The 18295-nt window shown below is 40.0% G+C and overlaps 1 protein-coding gene across 3 annotated transcripts in view; it reads right to left on the reverse strand.

Annotated features, from left to right (window-relative positions):
• The window catches only part of UBAP2 (ubiquitin associated protein 2), a 103360-nt gene that overhangs the window by 52730 nt on the left and 32335 nt on the right, over positions 1 to 18295 (reverse strand). The window contains exons 9-16 of one of the 3 annotated variants that reach the window (XM_082013515.1): positions 14992 to 15059; positions 12995 to 13184; positions 12098 to 12311; positions 10404 to 10678; positions 7981 to 8153; positions 6653 to 6863; positions 5425 to 5464; positions 2511 to 2676 (exon numbers count right to left, since the gene is read on the reverse strand). In XM_082013515.1, coding sequence (XP_081869641.1) covers positions 2511 to 2676; positions 5425 to 5464; positions 6653 to 6863; positions 7981 to 8153; positions 10404 to 10678; positions 12098 to 12311; positions 12995 to 13184; positions 14992 to 15059 — 1337 coding nt within the window. Of the gene's footprint in view, positions 1 to 2510; positions 2695 to 5424; positions 5465 to 6652; positions 6864 to 7974; positions 8154 to 10403; positions 10679 to 12097; positions 12312 to 12994; positions 13185 to 14991; positions 15060 to 18295 lie in introns of all 3 variants that reach the window. The other 2 variants (XM_082013514.1, XM_082013513.1) reach the window with 2 other exon arrangements.

Genomic DNA, 18295 nt, shown 5'->3' on the forward strand with positions numbered 1-18295 from the left:
CTCCACCACCTCCCTGGGCAGCCTGTTCCAATGCCTGACCACCCTCTCAGTGAAGAAATTTTTCCTAATATCCAATCTAAACCTCCCCTGGCGCAATTTGAGGCCATTTCCTCTTGTCCTATCACTAGTTACTTGGGAGAAGAGACCAACACCCTCGTCGCCACAACCCCCTTTCAGGTAGTTGTAGAGAGCGATAAGGTCTCCCCTCAGCCTCCTCTTCTCCAGACTAAACAACCCCAGTTCCCTCAGCCGCTCCTCATAAGACATGTGCTCCAGACCCCTCACCAGCTTCGTTGCCCTTCTCTGGACACACTCCAGCACCTCAACATCCTTCTTGTAGTGAGGGGCCCAAAACTGAACACAGTATTCAAGGTGCGGCCTCACCAGTGCCGAGTACAGGGGCACAATCACTTCCCTGCTCCTGCTGGCCACACTAGTGCTGATACAGGCCAGGACGCTGTTGGCCTTCTTGGCCACCTGGGCACATTTCTCACATTTTAATCTAAATATAACAAGAACTGCAGGGTATCTGCCCCATAACTCTTACAAAACCTCCACCACACTCTGGAAAGACAAAGATTAAAAAAAAAAAAAAAAGGCAAACAAAGAGCATCTGTGAAAGCCCAAAAATTAGCCATACTACTACAGAAGCTGGCAATTTAATCAAGGCTCATTCATACTAATACACCACACCATTTCTTCTTTGAAAAGGTGAATCAGAACTATCAGTTCAGTTTTATACGTACACTGTAAAATAGTAAAATAAAGACTCCCCTGCTGAAAAATATCTGCAGATGACTTTGTTTTAGGAAGCTACTCTGCTTTAGCACCACCTTTTTTCCCCAGCTGACCAGGCCTGCAAACTTTTGGCAGTAACAGCGGCACCGACATTCATCTGTAACCCAAAGATGTTTAAATGTCTCCATGAAAGGTTACCAAAACTGGTTCAGTACAATTTACACTGACAAAAACTGTACATTCAACATCAAGAACATAATTTACAGTATAGTACAGAATAAGCAGAATGAACACTGAACAAAGGCAAACAATAGAAAGCCATAAAAAATATGTATGGTTTGGTGCTCAAAAAGCCCTTCCTCATCTGAAATCAGAAGCAAGAGAGATTCTAATCATAACAAGTGTTTTATAAAATAAATGTTTTTATGTCTATGGAAATAGCGACAATATAGCAGTTTTCATAACAAAGCTCTAGGCTAAATTATGTGCCCTAATTTAAGGACAGACACTTCTGGCAGCTCTTTTGAGTTGTGGGACCAGAATAAATCTCAGCAGTTTCATACACTAATTTTGCTTCAATCCCTTAAAACTATTCCCCAGCTGCAGGAATTAGTGACACACCTGAGGCAGCATGGAAAAAAACAGTTCAGTCCAACATACAGTTTTAAAGCACTCTCTCACCCACTCTCCCCAGCTCTTCTAATAAACCTTAATTCACCGTATGACTTATGGTAAAGACACAGACGAGCTGCCAGCACAATCAAATCAGACATGCTTGGAATTCTGGCATCATCTTTTCATAGCACTTGGTATCTGCCCAACAGCATCAACCCTCCAACTAAAATTTCTACCAACGTACACAGCTTTTCAAACAAATAAATGTGGGGAGATGATGTTTCTAATGTGAACAAAATAATTCTTGTTATTTGACATATATACCATTTTGTTCAACAGAAAACACTAGTGTATTAAAAGAGAATCAACCATGTCCTAGCTGTGAAACAGGAAAAAATAGACCTTGTTAGGTCTAATAGACCAAATAATAGACCAAATTAGTTTCTTATATTAACAAATACAGCACAAAGGTGAGTATTAAAACTATAACTCAACCAGTATAGCCTCAGGATGTCACCTGCCTGAGGATGAACCTCAAGTAACAGGCACTGAAAAAATCAGACAGATAGTGCAAACGAGCTAAGCTGTGCTGAATGCACTTCCAGGAACACCAATGCAACGTTTTGAAGTGTCTTAAGGAAATGTCTCAGGAAAAGAAAAAACACACACTTCCCCTGTGGAATTATTTCTGGCTTTTAATTTAAAAAAATACAAATATAAATGAAACTACAATTTTTCAAAATTAGCCAGGAAGTAAGCTGTTAAGGAATTATTTTAAACATATGACAGCAAGCACTGTGGACAAAGTAGGAAAAACATACTGGGGGATTCAATTTAGCTATTATAACTAATTAGCTATTCACATACTGGGGGATGCAATTTAGGTAACTGAAGCAACAGCCCCTTGCAACACAAAGTTTTTTATATACCATGAAAACTTGAGGGCAGCAGCTGCTCTGTCATTAAGAGGCAGCCCAGAGCTCATACTTGGCAACCAGAAACATCCTGGTCTCTTCTGAATCTCTCTCCTAATTCTACTTAATGTCAGAAAAGGGGACCCTGGTATCCAACAGCCCCCATATGCAATCACATTTTGCATTTGCCATTTCCGCAAAATTGAACCCCTTTCACTTTATCACAACTCCTACCTACTGTACCTGCTTAACTGGGAAAGTGAGCTGCTGGCCAAATCACTGGACTGAGGCAAGCTGGGCAATGTTGCCACGTGCTGCGATGCTGAAGGCAGAAGCGAAGCAGTGGTGGATACCACACTAGGCAGAGAGCCAGCAGAAGGCAGTGAGGGAGAAGGCTCTGTCTTAGGCGCTGGAACTGATGAAGTAGCTGCAACAAGTTAAAAAGAGGTGTTCAAAGACAAATTCCAGCATACCTGACATCCCAGCCTGGGTTCAGGAACAGAGTAGTATTCTCCCCTTGGTTTACAAAAACTGACCATTAATAACCAGTAACAGTACCAAGCAATTCTGGCTATTAAGGAAAATTCAAACAGCAACAGAACTATAATTTTTTCCCCTTTAAGATCATCACCTACGATAGATTTATAATTTTTACTGCTACATGTATAGTAATCTACAGTCTCCTGCACTTCACCTCCCACTATCTGGACCACAGGTTGATCCTCATTTTAAAATTCCTTGCATTTGGTTCCGCAAACAAAAGTCATTTGCGCTTTTCAGGGCACTGTACAAACCTACTTTTACCTACAGCTCTGCTTCTTCATTCCAACCTACACAGCACCTTTGATGATCAAGACTGAGATCGCTGGAGTACAAGGGCACATATAATTTATCAGTTCGGAGTACTCAGTCAAATGTGTAACGCAGTGGAATAAAAGAACCTACAATAAAAGGCCACAATTGAGCACAGCATTAAGCATTTTAATGGGTAAAGAGTTGTCAAATACTGACTTTATTTGACCGACATATCAAAAAGTGTTTAGCTTTATTACTTTTCAGGCTACACAGAGTAAAATTTGTTTACCACAGATGTGCCTTTACAAAGGACCACTATATTGTAATAAGAGCCTGAACAACTCTACTGCCCAACTTAATACCCAGCTGTTTCTATACTTATCTCTTGTCCTGCGAAGATAATATAGAAAATTAGAGGCACTCACCCACCAATAAAACTCAGAGAGAGAGATGAGCCCTGCCTTCTGCTGGGACATACTTCCATACCACACCAGAGACCATTAACCAGCACATCATCACTAACTTGCAATGCATGTGAAGACAGTTTTAGAATGGTCACCAAACAAAAATCAGATATACGCTTGGAATTTATGCACCACAGTTTGTTCACATTATTGGTTTGGTTTCCTCACTAAATGAGCCAAGTCAGGTTGCTGGATTGGGTACTGTGCAAACAGAAATCAAAAGGTCTTGGCCTTGGCAATAAGTATGAGGGTTACTGCCAACAGAGAAGGAAATTCAAGTGACAAATAAACATAGTTATGAAGGCACCAAGTATATCACCTAATACCTCCAGGCAAGATTTATATAAAAATAAGTAAATAACATTTACAACTCTCAATGCATTTAGAGCAGGGTTCTCTTCTTGAAGTAGATGTCCTCAATACAAGGGATCACCATCAATACAATCACCATTTTCATTAAGAACCCTTACAAGATGCCTGAATGCAATGTGCAAGAGAAAGAAAACCAAGAGACAAATAGGATGGCCAGAATTGTATCACACCAGTCATGCTGTGAATGAAGGGTTTAGGAAGCATGAGATCTGGATATTAAAGGACAACAGCAGCAAAAATGAGAGATGAACAACTAAGAATATTATCAGCACATACAGAAGGGAAAAGGTCAGTCCTTTCAAAAGTTAAGAGAGAATTTCAAAATTGTTTGGATGCATGAAATAGGTACATGGAAGAAGCCTGATTCCAGCTTATGTGCTTGAGGTACTGAAAAAAACAAAAGTTTTCTCAAAAGAGAACAGGCATAGAAAAAGCGACTAATAAAGCTGTTATTAAATACTAGGAATTCTCAGATCTTTGTTTTCCATAGCAAAAAGACAACTCCTGTGGTGAGTTCCGTAAGTTGTTTATTAATTCTGTACACAAGAGTAAGAAAGTTTTCCACTTGGAAAGTTGTATTTATATATAGCAATCTTTTAAGTGGTAACTCTTTGGGCATATACACTCCTCCTGCTCATTTAAATTGAACTTGGCACTAACAAAACACTGTTTACAGGTCTGAATACTCACCTTCTTTCTACTCAGAATAATTTAAAACAATTATTAAAAAAAAAAAAGCTGTACCACTAATGACCTACCTGAAGGGATGTTTAAGAGGAGCATAGATCTAAAATTGCAGTGTAAGACATTAATTCATACTGCTGCCCTTGAAAACTTTTGCAGAGCAGCACATAAAGGTCAGAAGAGTGAATACTATAATTATTTTAACTCCAGGAAGAGAGCTGCAGGGGTGCTACAAGTAAAACACCTTAGAAACAGGCCAAGATGAAGGTAACAGTAATGCCTGTATGAGAGCCAATACTGTACTACCGTTACTCCACTGCAAGGCAGCAAACCATGCAGCAGACGGAACATGTTGGTCACCCTTATTCCCCACAGGCTCCCAGCAGGGTGTAAGCAGCACTACACCCAGTGAGAGGTGCGTTGAAAGAACACAACTTTGTTTCCTTACAGCTAAATGCTACTTGCAGCTTCCCAACTGAGAACTGGAAAAATTGTCAAGAAATTTTATGTTGATTTTTAATTTTATATTTTGTTTCAATTTTATATTAAATAATTATGACAGGTAAATTCAAAAGGAAAAGAGAAGCTGCTTTGCTGCTGCAAATTCTAAGACTGCTTGGGTTTGTGGATTTAACAGGGCTGCTTCCATATTTCAGTTTTAGTCAAGAAGCAAACTGTGTATCCTATGCAAGTACAAAATAAACCCAAATGGGTCAGCCAAAAATTAGTCAGGGAGAACAATATAAAACCTTAAATCAGATGTCACTGCTACAGTTGAGCGCACAGCAAGTAGTAAGGAAAGATCAGAAAGTCATGTGCACAGCCAAGCTTTGTAAACTTACTGTCAAGAGTTGCCTGTGTTCTAACACCACTGTGCCCATTCTGTAAACAAAGAAGAAACAAATGAATAAATCATGTTAGAGGTACAGTAAATTTTCAGACTGAATCACACATTGAACATGCTTCATGCAAAATTCTATATTCATTCTAAATTGAAAAATAAAATAGGCAGGAAATTAACTTTTTACTGCCTTTAACAAAACCACATAATAGTTGTCTCAAGTGCAAGATGTCCTGAACATACAGAATCCCATACACTGCCCATACTACACCCATCAGCAGGAGACCTTCCCATGTACTGTATATAACATAAACTTCAGGTTCACACCAATATGAAAGAAAGAATTGCATTAACATATAGGAAATGGTTGTGCTTTTGATCTAATGCAACTCACAATTTTAACTATCCAAGTTACACAGACGCCAATTTTTTTCCATTGAAAGATAAGACTTGAGAAGCACCAGTTGTTTTTTGGATAACGCTGGAGTACAGAAGTGGATAGTCTACGCTTGATCCTCACCAGTACATACGAGCTAGTGCAGAAGACAAGTGTGACTGAGCCATTACATAACAAAGGCCAGAAGAAAATAAACTTACAAACTCTCAAAATTTCCTTAAACATTTAATAAGTTAAGTTCTCTTAAAACAAGCCTACATTCCACATACAAGAGTAGGTGCTTTTGAATCTCCCAAGAGAGATCCTCTCTGTCCTAAATTAGACCTCTCCCTATGCTTTTCAAAATAAAACATGAAAACTAATTCCCATTGGTGTTTAAATCCAACAACAGAGTAATGCTGGAGGGGCCACAAACAGCTTGGGATCCATTTGCTAGGTGCGATATAAATTTAATAAATAATACAACTTTGGACAAAAACTGTGAAATTATGGCAAAATACCTTTTCTAATATTTACATACAGATATAATTCCTTTTTTAAAAGCTAAGCTTCAGGGAAGGAAACTCACATAGAATGTTAAGTGTTACTAAGAAAAAAGGTCAGCAACTTAAGATGTCAAAACACAGAAAATCAGAGGCTCTTATATCCCAAATACAGTATGGCAAAAAATGGCCACACAATAGGAAAAGCAAGAACAAATAACAGGGTGGGCTTGGGAATCAAAGATACCATTTTGCTTGGTTAAAAGTATTAACATAGCAGGGTAATACAAATCTAACACAGATAAGAATATTTCACCTTTTTAAAGGTCTTATTTCTGAAATTCACTCACCGTTACTGCAACAGGGGTTGATTCAGATGGGGCCATGGAGCTTTGGTACGCTATCCTACTATGCACAGAAGTCTGGTCATAGGAGGAAGTTGTTGTTACTGGGCTAGTGCTCTGGGATGAGCAGGTCAGACTGGAAGAGGTGATGGCAGGGGTTGTGTAGGTGGACTCCTGTACTGTATTGGATATTGGCAAAGAGGTATTCAAAGGATCACTGGAAAAAGTAAAAATTATTTATCATCTTGGTAAACAACATCTCAAACACCTTCATGAAAATACCAGGTCCTACAAAATTATCTAGAATTGCCTTAAACATGCAGTCAAATCTACATATTTATATTAGAAAATCTAATCACGAAAAAAAAAGTTTCCTTTGGTTCCCAGGTAATCACTGCTTGAAAACCATCTGCTGCACAAAGCACCATTCACCTTCCTCCTGCTAGCCCAACCAAAACTAGAGTTTACACACAAGCACTTTTTAGTCATGTTATTTCCACCTTCTCAAAGTATAAATTAATCTTTTATACTTTTTATACATATATTATATAAATTCTTTTTTAAATACATAGTCTGGTATATGATGAGAAACACCCAGTCTCTTTTTACAATAGAAATGTAATGTTACAGTAGCAGTCTAACAGAATGAACTATGCAAAGAGGAAAAAATATTTTACAACATGCAAGCGTGTTTTATTTTCTGAACAGCTTAAATCATTTACAGAACTAGAAAAGAATGCGAAAGTTCTTTTTTACTAATATTTCATAATTAACTGCACAAAGCTTTTTACTTAAGCCAATTCTTGAATTAATAAGAAAGAAAAAATGGGTTACTGATACGTTAGTCTTTATCATTGGCTATTTTAGCATTTCAGTAAGGGCTTCTGCATACTGAAAGCCTGGTTTCTTTTCTCATACCATAGGAGCATCAGATGTGTAATCTGGTGCCAATCTACTGACACACATATATAGTACAAGGGTCGTCTCTCCTGGATCAAGAGCAGAAAAATCCTGTTTGTGAGGAAGAAATCCTCAAACAAATTTGAAAATCAGGACAATTAAACATGAGAAAGCAATTATGTAAAGGGTAGCTTATTCTAAGGTTATTTACATTCATGCCATTTCCAGTTTCACATCAACCCATCCAGGGAGATTTTGATTGTCATTAGAAAATAAATTTCTCCTTTAACACGCCATCCACAGAAAACACGCAGCCTTACAAGTCATCGTATTTCCCCCTCCTATTACACGGTAACTGTGCCTTGATGTTTTTGGCATAAACTCAAACCCTTAAGGAAGTCATGTAAGAATGCACAAGGGGAACTCACACGTACTTTACAGATTTTGAGTACAAGCTATTGTTGGTCGCCTGGATGGTATTCTCACTGCTTGAAGTTGATCCAAACTCTGGGAGTGCAGGCTCTGATCCAAACTCCAGTGCTCCGAACTGAACATTTAACCCTGTCACATCTGCTGATCCAGGCATCTCCACTGCAGAGGAAGGAATCTTAAAGGAGGAAAAAAAGCCATAATTCCTTTGCATGCACTATTTGTATCAAAGATATCAGTAACAGACACACTCTCGTCCCTTAACTACAGGCTTATTCAGTCGCTGCTAACGAGATCTGCAACAACCCCGCCACTTAACATCACATAAATTAACTACATTCCTGTAACGTGAAATTATTTCATTGATTCGGTGCCCTGATCTGGAGCTGAAAGAGTAAGCCATACTATTCTACAATAACAGTATCATCCGTGTTCATACCCCTTGAGCCAACATTCATCTTGTGGCTACAAAGTCAATCCAAAACTCACTTAGCAACAGTCATTTTCCAAACAGAGCAATCCCGTATGTGCTTGGAAAAGCTTGACTCTATTTTGGACCTGAAAAACATCCAGCTTACAATTTCCTCCTTTAACAAGAAATACACCATGGTCTTTGCTCTCCTTCTCCCTAGCAACTTATATAATAGAATCACAGAATCATTTAGGTTGGAAGAGACCTTTGTGTTGAGTTTGCGAGGCCAGGTTTTCGTAGCACAGGGGCTGCAGGGTGGCTTCCCTGAGAAGAAGCTTCCCTGTGTCTGACAGAGCCAAGGCCAGCTGGCTCCAAGACAGACCCACCATGGGCCAAGGCCGAGCCCATCAGCGATGGTGGCAGCACCTCTGGGGGAACAGAGTTAAGAAGGGGAAAAAAAAACTGCTGCACAACTGTACCCAGAGAGGAGTGAAAATGTGTGAGAGGAACAACTCTGCATGCCCCAGCCCAGAGCAGGAGGGGCAGGAGGGGCTCCAGGTGCCGGAGGTTTCCCGGCAGCCCTGGGGGAAGCCCACGGGGAGGCCGGCTGTGCCCCTGCGGCCATGGAGCTCCACAGGGGAGCAGATCTCCACTCGCACCCAGGGAGGGCCCCACGGCAGAGCAGGGGGATGCCCAAAGGAGGCCGTGACCCTGTGGGCAGCCCGCGCTGGGGCTGGCTCCTGGCAGGGCCCGTGGCCCCGTGGGAAGAGGAGCCTCGGCTGGAGCAGGTTTGCTGGCAGGACTTGTGACCCCGCAGGGGCCCAGGCTGGAGCAGCCTGTTCCTGAAGGACGGCACCCGTGGGGGGACGCAGACTGGAGCAGTTCGTGAAGAACGGCACCCGTGGGGGGACGCAGGCTGGAGCAGTTCGTGAAGAACTGCAGCCCGTGGGAAGGACTCATGTTGGAGAAGTTGGTGGAGGACGGTCTCCTGTGGGAGGGACCCCACACTGCAGGGCAGAGGGTGACAAGTCCTCTCCCTGAGGAAGGAGCAGCAGAGACAGCGTGTGATGAACTGACCACAACCCCATTCCCTGTGCCACTCAGGGCAGGAGGATGTAGAGACAATCAGGAGTGAAGTTGAGCCCAGGAAGAAAGCAGAGCTGGGGGGAAGGTGTTTTAAGAGTTGGTTTTATTTCTTATTATCCTATTGTGATTTGATTCATAATAAATTAAATTAGTTTTTCCCCAAGTCGAGTCTGCTTTGCCTGTGATGGTAATTGCTGTATGATCTCTCCCTGTCCTTATCTCGACCCAAGAGCTTCTCCATATTTTCTTTCCCCCGTCCAGCTGAGGATGGGAGTGATACAGTGGCTTTATTGGGTACGTGTCATGCAGTCAGGGTCAACCCACCACAACCTTTAAGATTATCAAGTCCAACCGTAAACCTGATGCTACCAAGTCCACCACTGAACCCTGTCCCAAAGTCCCACGTCTACACGTTTTTTCAACGTCTCCACTGATGGTGACGCCACCACTTCCCCGGGCAGCCTGTTCCAATGCTTGGCCACTCTTTCACTACAGACACTTGTCCTAATATCCAGCCTAGACCTCCCCTGGCACAACATGAGGACATTTCCTCTCGTCCTATCGCTTAGTTACTTGGGAGAAGAGACGACACCCTCCTCCTTTCAGCTAGTCCTAGAGAGGAAGAAGGTCACCTCTCAGCCTCCTCTTCTCCACACTCAACAACCCCAGTTCCCTCAGCCGCTCCTCATAAGCCTTGCTCTCCAGACCCCTCACCAGCTTCGTTGCCCTTCTCTGGACTTGCCCCAGCAGCTCAATGTCCGTCTTGTAGCAAGGGGCCCAAAACTGAATAAAGTACTCAAGGTGCAGTCTCACCAGTGCCAAGCACAGGGGCATGATCGCTTCCCTACTCCTGCTGGCCACACTATTTCTGACACAAGCTTTTGTACGTTTTTATCTTTACTAGCAACCAGCCACCACTCAATTACCCACCTTGGATGCTGGAGTTATCCTCCGTTTTGGTGGTTTTATCTGTTTCTGCTGGGTTTGATGGACAGTCACGGCCTGATTATCCATAGATATAGTGGGGAGCTGTAACATTTTGCTAACAGCTGTAGAGGTGTCTACTGGCGATGGCTCTCGGAGTTTTACGTGGGAGGAGAAGGACTCCAGCCCAGGAGGAGGAACAGGAACTGCCTGCGTTTGCTGCTGCTGTCGCTGGGTCAGCTGGCTCAGAACTGGGGATGGTTCAGGCTGGGATTTAAAGTCTGTTCATCGTTGGGAAAAAGAAATATCAAAATTAAAACATTAAACTCTGCTGTTCACGTTTCTGTTCTTTATGAAAGAATCTGTGTGACTTGACACAGTTGACAGCTATGATTTTACAGCATGTGCTCTTTCAGACATCACACAAGTTTAATATTGAAAATTACCACTGTAATAATAAGAAAAACACTTGGTATTCTTTAAGAAGCTGTGGGCAAGCACTGTTTAGCTTTCTTCAAAAATATGAAGACAAACCTACCTATACAGTCACATAATATTATCACACACATACTCCTCAAAACATGTTACAGATTATTTTAATCAAACACTGCAAGTTTCACTGCAATTAAATGTGCAGAGAAAATATGATTACTTCCCAGTGATCTGGAGTTGCAATTTAGAGGTATTATGAGTTACGACTTCCTGTCCCTACAAAGGAGAAGATTTTCAACACATATAAGAAGTCACCTACCGTCTCAATCTGGCAGAAAGTCAAGAGATACTTGGACACTGACAGGTTTTTTTCCAAGTTTTCCCCTTTCATATTTTTCAGACACTGAAAACCATGTAGTGGCTCAGAGCACTGGTCAACAACCGTAAGAGATCCACAGAATTTGCAATGTGAACATTTTTTTATCCAGTTGGTAAAGTGCATTAGAAAGCAACTTAAAATGTAAGTATTTTTTTCAGAATTGCTCTGTGTAAAAGATTATACCTGCTACCAAACTGGCCACTTATCTGTTTGGAAACATATACACATGCACATGAGATAGATACAAGAGCTATCACTCTTCACAATTAGAAAACTGCAAAACCAAGTTTCTGTCATTTTTCACTGTTTCTACTAGTTTTACTCAATTAAATGAAAAAATACGTACAATTATGAATAGACAAAATGGGTAACCTGCATCATCCTCAGCACTCTAGGGAAAGAACACTGAGGTGTGATGTACATTATGAAGAAATTATATAGTACTCGTTCAAAATTCATGTAATGATTAGCAGAGTAAAAATTTGTGGAAAAAAACCTGAAATATGGTGCAACTTTATATGCAGCTAGAAGCAGCATAGACAAAATGAAAATAAGTATTTTCCACGATTTATTGAGAAATAAAGTTAGATCAAAGTTCCACTTAAATTTTCAAGCACATTAAATCAAAGATGCCATGACATGAAGGCTCAACGATGTCTAAAGATGCAATGATATTTATGGATAGGCTTCAGCCTATCAAAACTTAGTTTGTGATGGACTCGTAACATCTATTACCAGCAAGCAAGCGTACCTCTTGTTTAAAATGTTGTAACCAATTATATTATTAGGATTACATTTTTTACAAAAAGTCTTTCATTAAGGCCATTTTTAACTGTCATTGGCATTAAGAAATCTTACAGGCTAATGGAGAGAGAGAGAAAGCACTTACCAAACTGACTAAGGACTGAGGACTGAGTAATGGGCGCTTTTAGATCCCAGGATGATGTGGTAGTTGTGGTAGTGGTGGTAGAGCTACTATTATTTTGTGGAGAGGTAAACTGACCCAATCCTGGAGATTTCAACTGGTCCAAGATTTGGGATCCAGTAGAGTTTGACAATTTAGAAGCTCCAAGTTCTCCAAACCCAGAGCAAAGAACCGCAGACTACCAAAAGACAGAAAACAAGAGGGGAAGGAGTGGAGTTAAGTATTTAATAAATAATTTTAACATAACCATAGGATCAATGCCTAGAGCCACTATTTGGCAGCAGCCAAAACCTCTTCAGTCCTAGATTACTAACAAATGGCCAATAAAAACAATTTAGCAGTTGTAGCATACAGCCAGACCCCCTCTGATTATCACCGATACAACTTCCATCATTGACTGCAACAATACGGATTTGCTTGAATCCATGCATCTCAAAATAGCATGCATTTACTAATAGTTGAACTGATTTTCGGAGAATAAATAAAGTGCTCAATTTCAAGCCCTCACAATTGACTCAGAAATAGTCAGGTTTCCACACAAAGCAGTCAGGTATGTACTTGGAAATAACACATCATAGTTTTCTGGCATAGAACTCCTTGCTATAAATAAATTATTTCATCCTAAATCAGCATGCAGTGAATGCATCTGCTCTCTACTCAAAAATTAATACAAGTACTTCACATGTAAATCGAGAAACAACTACTTAGCAAAACCAGAAAAAAGAGTCATCTTTTTGTGTGTGTGTGAACATTTGCAACCTGAATTTTACAAATACTCATGAAATGACTGGTACTGGAAAAGTTGTTTAACCTGAAATATTTACTCATAAAAAATATTTAGAAAGCATAAGATAATTTTACCAGACTTTGAGGAGAATAAGAGTTTACAGCACTGGAGCTGCCAGTTCCTGATGGCATCTGGGTGCTGTGCTGAGAATTTGTGAAGACTAGGGCTTGACCAAAGGTCTGCTGCTGGGGAGTCTCAAATGAGTTGACTTCTGCTTCTTGGGTAGAAATGACAGGCTTTTGAAGCAGTGTTAGCAAATCAATACTGTAAGAAAAAGCAAAGATTAGCTGGAATAAACATGATGATTAGGCTGTGCTGAAACTGCAACAAGCACAATACTAAAGCTACCACACAGGCAACAGAATTATTACTGATTAAAAGTCTTTTCAAATAGTGCTTGTCTGCCATACAAAAAGAGGTAGAACAGAGGGTTCTGCCAGAAAATAATATTCTGCTAGCTGAAACCTTCCACTACAGTTAGAATGTAAGTTATCTTTGCACTCTTTTCAAAGTATCAAATTTATAACATTAGGTATCACATAAATAACCTATATGATTAATATAACCAAGTAACCAGAGACAAGTCATAAAAGATATATGATGTTTGAGCGGGTCCTGCCTGCAAACCTATTATACATATATAATATATAGGTAATCCACATTCTCTCTATATCATGCTATCCCTTTAAAAAGAGCAGATGATCAAAGTCCTACCTCTGTATGGGGGGGGTATGAGGACAGTAAAAAATAATTCAGTCACGTGCAGCAATTGAGTGAGTATGTGATGACATGGAAGTCAAAAGAGCAAAAGAAATAAAAGCTAAGTTTCTCAGACAGTAGGCACATATCCAAAATTACCACATATACCTGAGCAGGATGAGAAGCATGAATTTTCTTATATTTAGCATGGGTTACTAACCCCTACCACATGTTTAGCACAGGTTTATCCAAGGAAAAGCAAAACATTCATACAATAAAAGCAATCTATTCAAAGAATTCTGACTTAAGTTTATCCTAAATATACTGCAGGCTTGGGCTGAAGAGCTGCTTCCAGCACTTTCTTTAGCATAGATTACTTAATGCCAAAACCTTTCTTATGGCACGTAAAAAAACCCACAACCAAAACTAACAAAAAAACCCCATCCTCAACTCACCACCAATAACACAAAACACCAGAACTTGAGTTGATGAACTAAAATATTTCCTAACATAATTTGAGGGACATCCACTGGAGGAATATTTGCATTAGAACAATGAACATGTAAGCACGTCACCTTTAAGAGGGAAAGGAATATAAACTGTAGACTGACACTATGCCTCCTCTAGATCACATCTATGTCACAAGGAAAATTTTGCTGCAGTCTAGAGTACAGCAGTACAGCTGTATCAAGTTGTTTGGGACCAGCAAGCCACATAGTTTTCAGATCTCATGCTAGCCAACTACCAAAGTCTTCATCACACAACTTTAATCTGTTCTCCTGGGACCTGAGGCTAACAGCATCATCGTCCAAGCATTCGGTGAAGACAAAGGCAAGGAAAGGAAGGCATTAACTGCCATATTTTTGGTTCTCTATCTGCACTCTATATCATCAGCTAAGGCAAGTAATTGTGATGCTTATAAGGAAATTCACCTTCTTACCAACACAAGCTTTTCTGTTAACTTCTTTGTCAAAGCACTACATTCTGAACACTTTCTGCATCTACAGGGGCAGGCTTTCCATTTTCTGGACAGCAAAGCCAGAGCTTCCTTTTCAACAGCAGAAAACTTTTCTTCCCAGCTACTTCTGCTCCTGCCTGTAAGCACTCTCTGTTTAGACAACAGAGTCTTCTCAGTATTATGCTTGTGGATTTGGTAAGTTTGGCTCGACTTCCATAGATAATAATAGGTAACATAGAAACTCACAAAACCAATGATTTGCAAGCAAGGCTTTCACAATTTTGAAATTAGCTTCACCAATCTCTCACCAGGGCTGCCCTGTGTTTTATTCAACATTTTATATATGCAAGCTAACATTGCTTCATGAAGCTGAAGGCTTTTAAGGTATAGGGAAAATGTGGAAGAAGAGATTACCTTTGCCCAGGAGTCACATGATTCTCAGTTGGAACAGAGGAAGCAGTGAAGACTTTCGATTCAGAAAGCTGAAAAAAAGGGAGGGTGGGGGCAGGGGGAAAAAGTATTTAATCATACACATGCTAACACTTTACTGCTGTGACATCTGCAGAAATTCCATATTGGTCATGCACTTTCAAGAAAAAAGTAAAGTCAAACTACCATTACAACCAGTTATGCTGCAGCTCTGCTTAAAAAGACAAAACCATGTAGTCACACTTGAAGTCTTCTCCACAGAATTGAGAATTTAATTAAAGTGTTCAGAAATTTCATCTACTGAACACACATAACAGTATACCAATGTTACTACATCAGTTTGAGCAACAGTTTAACTGAAAAATATACCAGTGGAAAGTAATTAACATGACAGCTGGTATATCATCAGTGTAAAGATAACCCTTGTGCAGACATAATTTAGGACTCTGTAGAGCAGCTGATATATCTTGTTCCAGAAGCGTGGCGCAGTTCCCACCCATTTCATGTATCCTGTGTTTTACACTTCAGCTTACATCACCAGTGGAGGCAGGTTTGTACTCAGGTATGTACAGCGAACTAGCATTCGTAGTTCCTTCTTGACATTTCTGCTAGGGGTGGCAAAAACATCTTAAACCGACTGCTCTGAGAGTATGAGTTTGAAAATAATAAAGGGAGAACCCTGTAATTTCTTATACTAGCATAACCAGTCAGACCATCCCACACCAGAAAACAGTACTGCTTTCACAATGCTGTTAGAATAAAGATAGGTACTTGCACGGGTAGCTGGGGATGGGGAGCTGCTTGGTTGGGGTTTTGGGTGGAAATGGGTTGATTTTGGTTTGTAGGGGGGAGTTGTTTGTTTGCTGGTTGGGGGAGGTTAATAGCTTTTCTTTTTTAAAAAAACAGTAGTTAAACAGCTACAACTTCCTAGGGCTAATTCATCTCTATTGACAGGAATACTTCCAAACCAGAATAGGTCTTAAGCCAGTACAGGTTAGGTTTAACAAGATAAAGATACACACGTATAATGGTTATATTTTAAATTAAATTTGCACAAAACCACCCTAAACTACTTTGGTGTAGCTTGGTTTAGACTAAAGAATAAGGGACCTATTCAAACACTCAAAGAATCCCTTTAGAATGTGAGATTTGAATACAGCTCTTCCAGGAAATTATGCATTTTTAATCACATACATTGCTAGCAGCCCAGTTTAAAGGACATCACACATGTAAGTCAATTTCATCTGCCATGCCACAGGCAGCTCTACTGAAAGCACATATATCCCTTAACACGGTCATCTGATTGGGATTCTTCTATGAAGCACTGTTGATTTAAGCAGGACACAAAGGAGTGACTGGGAGCAATCACTTAGCACTCAGGGGCAAAGTCCAAATGTTTCATGTACTCTCCTAGTACCCACTTATGTGCAAGACACTGCGTCATGAAAAAATGAGTACATCACAGCTCCTTCCTCCATCTCCTTCCCTTCCCTTGCTGCCAATACAAGGTACTTTAATCCCATCTTTCTGGAACACAGCTCTGTCCTGTGTATAATGCTGCTAGCCCACAACTCTATGTACTGACCAGAGCAAAGAAAGAAGATTTAGCTCAAGCACATTTCCAATTTAAAAGGCTGTTTCTCTATTGTTCAGCTCCCTCCCCACCATATTTGTTATTTTAGAACGAAGTGTATGGTATTTTTTGTAGCGTTATGAGATTCCTGCATTATATGGCACAAGGAGGTCACCTAATGGCATGAACAGCAGCCTACGGTCTGCAATCCCTTGGTTAAATATTAAATGCCGTGTAATGTCAACAATTTCTTACAGTCACATAACACTGGATAAGACTAACTGTGGCCAAAGCACCTGAAAACTAAGCAAATCAAGGAGCCTGAGGATATTTGTGACAATGCAAAAGCATGCTTCTCACATGAGAGGAAACGTTCTCTTCAAGTGAACCAGCATGCAAAACAAGTCTCCAGCTACCAGCTCAGCTATACTAGAGTTTACACTACACCCTATGGCAAACTCACTGCCATAAGCTCCAATCAAGCACCTAATTCACAAATCTGCTGGGATTACAGCATTTGTCAAAACATATACTTTGTGCAGCAGCAGCTGGAAAGTTTTATTACACAGATATATTTTGTATTTCTTAGAAGTAGTGTTACAGGCTCCTAACAAAGTTATTGATGCTCACCGTACACTACCCTCACAAATCTCTCACTGAGGCTCTGGCATTTTCCCAGACCTGAATGAATGGTCGTGAACCACGTGTAAACGCCAGCCTCACAAGGGTATTTCCTCCATCTGCAATGAAATGCTTGTGCTTTTCAGCTCCTGTTCCAATGAGAAAAATCATTATCCAATCACCAAACAGACAATATATTTAACAACTAGCTACCAGCTCCTATGGCCAATAGATCAGTAAGGAGAACAGGAAAATATACTGCAACATCCTCATAAACTCAACATCAACAAATCAGAAATAACAAAACATTATTACTGTTTTGATATGATGTACTGAAGTTAAAGAAAATAAAACAAGTTTTCATGCTGCTTCCTGGTTAAGGAAACACTCCCACTAAAATATACTTTTTTCTTTTTTTTTTAAAGTGTTGCTGTTTTTTCAAATAAAAATTAAGACTACCAATATTGTACAGAAAATGTTTGCCTTCACTTTCCAGCAATTTCTATGCATTCTATTTCTCCCTTTTTGATAGTTTCTGTAGTTAAAACTTTATTTTCTTTAGCCAGGAGAATATGATCACAATTTTAACAGGAAAACTCAGAGCCATCTACAGTACCTCAACTGTTGTCCGGCCCTTCATTGTCCATTCCTGGAATACTCCTTTAACAAAATACAACCTCGTATTTTCACTGCAACTAGTTTCCACTCTATTTCAGAGCATTCTGACAACCTACAATACTTGCTCAATACACACTACTTAAAAAGTAATACCAGACAGGACTATTAAATCACAAAAACCTAACCTTCTCATGTCAAACAACATAAAATTTCACTCACTTGCTCCTAACTTGTATCTGACTAGAGAACACCACATCCAAACAAAAATATTCTTCAGAAAAACACCTGGTCTTTATCTGCAGACAGCAAACACATCGGCTTCCTTGGTTGTTTTAATCATTAGTCATGCTGCTAGAATTGTTTATTGTACATTTAAATGCACAGCTCCAGGTTCATATTATGCATTTTTCTGCTAGACTAAAACCAGAGCCCATTATATGCTAATAAAATAACCTTTTCAGATTCACTAAACTAAAA

This window comes from Phaethon aethereus, assembly GCF_964289735.1.
Source record: "Phaethon aethereus genome assembly, chromosome: Z".
NCBI classification, from domain to species: Eukaryota; Metazoa; Chordata; class Aves; order Phaethontiformes; family Phaethontidae; genus Phaethon; species Phaethon aethereus.